Source organism: Phalaenopsis equestris, unplaced genomic scaffold (genome assembly GCF_001263595.1).
Source record: "Phalaenopsis equestris unplaced genomic scaffold, ASM126359v1 Scaffold197855, whole genome shotgun sequence".
Classification (NCBI taxonomy): Eukaryota; Viridiplantae; Streptophyta; class Magnoliopsida; order Asparagales; family Orchidaceae; genus Phalaenopsis; species Phalaenopsis equestris.
Genome location: NW_018217804.1, coordinates 1867 through 4765, shown reverse-complemented (window position 1 = coordinate 4765; position 2899 = coordinate 1867). Strand labels below are relative to the sequence as shown.

Here is a 2899-nt window from a genome sequence, read left to right as displayed (position 1 = left end):
TTTTTTTTTTTTTCATGGAAATTATAAATTAGTCATTTCTTCTTTTACAATAATTCCATGAAATTATTTCAATGGTTGTTTGAATTTGATGGTGGATAGAAGTATAATTTCTAAAACTAACATATTTGCTAGTTAAACCCTGTTTTGACCTTGAAAAAAGAAATTGAAATCACTTTCATGAATAAACCTATATCTTTGTGATGCTACAGAGAGTAATAAATTTTGTAATTTTATTTTTGTTTTGTTCTTATTTAAATAAGAATATTACTTATGTTTTGAAGGTCTACTGGGCACAGAAACCAATTAAATGTTATAACTTTTTTTAATTTCTGTAGACTTTTTCGCTTTCTTGTTTGTTGTGTTGATCCTCAGAAGATGCATCATGATTATCACCAATGTATAGCAGAGACATTAATTGATTTTAGAATGATTGTCATCATTGCTTCCTCTGTAATATAGTCTTGCTCTAAACTATGCAATCATCATCAATGAGGGGTTAAAGTTTTTGGAAGGTTTGACTATGAAAGATATGCTTTTTTTTTCCTGCATTTCTGAGCTTTTGTTCAGTGTCTGTAAGTAAATGTGTTCTTTCTTTATTTCGGGCATTCGGTTAACTTCAAAATTCCACTTTTGCAGAATACCACCCTCCAAAGAGCAATATTTTCATGGAAAAATCTTTTCTTGCAATAAAAAAATTACATAATTTTACCAGAGAAGGTGTTCGATCATCTGGCACATCATTTACAGTTCTAATATTAAAAAAACTAGCCGTTTTATTCTGCTAAATGGTTTGGGGCGCTTCGAGTTCGTCATGATAGCGAGTTTAACACCAATGCAAGCTTCAGATATTCAAAAAAATTCTGTCAAATCCCAGCAATCACAGCCTGTTCACAACTCCATGCATTTGAAACAAATAAGCCCCAATCATCTTCCTCCCAACAACAAATCTTCACTCAATGAATCTCAGATGAGAAACTCATCCCCTCAGTCGAGTAATTTACGGTACTGCACACTTGAATCCTCTTCAGCAGTCGCCACTCACACCCACAGCTCTCCCTCAACCTCCAGTTTCTCTTCATCTACCGAAAGCCATTCAGATGCCGCTTCTGAATCTCCTGTGAGCGCTTCATGTCTAACTGAAGATCTGAATGACAAGTTAAGGGAGCTAGAAAGCGCGATGCTTGGGCCTGAACTGGTTGTGTTAGAGAGCTTCGATACCTTCAAGATTCAAATGGAGATTCCAAACAGGGATCTCCGGCAGGTGCTCGCCGCCTGTGCTTACGCCATCGGTGAAAACAACTTCACCACTGCCAAATGGCTGATCGCAGAGCTAAAACAAATGGTCTCGGTTTCGGGAGAACCAATCGAACGATTAGGAGCTTATCTGCTGGAAGGACTCGTCGCGCGTCTTTCTTCCTCGGGGAGTTTGATCTACAAAGCTCTGAAATGCAGAGAACCAACTAGCTCTGAGTTTCTGTCTTACATGCATATTCTATATGAGGTCTGCCCTTACTTCAAATTTGGCTATATGTCTGCCAATGGTGCCATTGCTGAAGCCGTGAAGAATGAAGATAGGATCCACATCATCGACTTACAGATCGCGCAGGGAACGCAATGGGTGACTCTAATCCAAGCCCTAGCTTCCAGGCCCGGTGGACCGCCTCATGTCAGAGTAACAGGGTTCGATGATTCTTTAAACGCTTACGCCCGCGGCGGCGGATTAGAGATTGTGGGGCAAAGACTGTCGCGGTTAGCCGAATCATGCAGGGTGCCATTTGAGTTCCATCCGGCAGCGATGTCTGGCTGCGAGATCGAGCTCGAGGATCTCGGAATCCGGCCGGGGGAAGCCTTGGCCGTAAACCTAGCTTTTCAACTTCATCACATACCTGATGAGAGCGTGAGCACGACGAACCACCGCGACAGGCTTCTGAGATTCGTGAAGAGTCTTGCGCCGACGGTGGTGACGCTCGTCGAGCAAGAATCTAACGCCAACACCGCCGCCTTTTTTCCGAGATTCATCGAGACTCTGGATTATTACACGGCCATTTTCGAATCGATTGATGTAACTCTACCGCGTGAGAACAAGGAGAGGATTAATGTGGAGCAGCAGTGTCTGGCGAGGGATATTGTTAACATAATCGCCTGTGAAGGGAAGGAGAGGGTGGAGAGGCACGAGGTTCATGGGAAATGGAAGGCGAGGTTTAGAATGGCGGGGTTTGCGCAGTATCCGTTGAGTTCATTGGTGAATGGTACAATCAAGTCGTTGTTGGGGAATTACAGTGATAAATATAGTCTGGAGGAGGTGGATGGAGCTCTGTATCTCGGATGGAGGCATAGGGCTTTGGTTGTCTCCTCTGCGTGGAGATGAAGTTGGATTAATCAGATTTGTGGTGTTTTCTAAAAAGGACTCTTTTTTTTTTCTTGGTTTTAGTTGTGGGACTCGTAGTTTGATCATAATATCAGGCTTAGTTTGCAGTGATGTTAAGAGTTATGCGTTAAAAAAAAAGATTATTTGTGGGTTCTCTTTTTGGTAAAATTTGTAATCTATTTAAGCCTATGCTAGGAATGAAATAATAAGATTTTTGAACTATTCTTATAACATGATATCAGAGCTAACCCTAATAGATTGTGTTGGGATTGATCGCCGTGCATACTCGAATTCACGATCGACATCATCATCAATAAATTATCGTGATTCAAGCTAATTGGGACGGGAGTGAAGAGATCGACGCAACATCATCATGAAACAACATTTAGCAAGGGGATCGCGACTTACAGATCGCTACAGGGATCGCGGCGTGTGATGCAGTTCTGTGTGCACTAGATTTATCCTTGAAAAAGAAAATAGTGTGGGAAGTAAAGAATTGAAACTTATGGAGAAGATGGATCATGAAGTTCT

The 2899-nt window shown here is 41.4% G+C and overlaps 1 protein-coding gene across 1 annotated transcript; it reads left to right on the top strand.

The window, feature by feature from the left end:
* The first annotated feature begins 415 nt into the window (after positions 1-415).
* Positions 416-2535, top strand: LOC110035489 (scarecrow-like protein 21). The gene has a single exon (XM_020739717.1). The coding sequence runs from the start codon at positions 812-814 to the stop codon at positions 2366-2368; it is 1557 nt and encodes a 518-aa protein (XP_020595376.1). The 5' UTR covers positions 416-811; the 3' UTR covers positions 2369-2535.
* Positions 2536-2899: the final 364 nt, after the last annotated feature.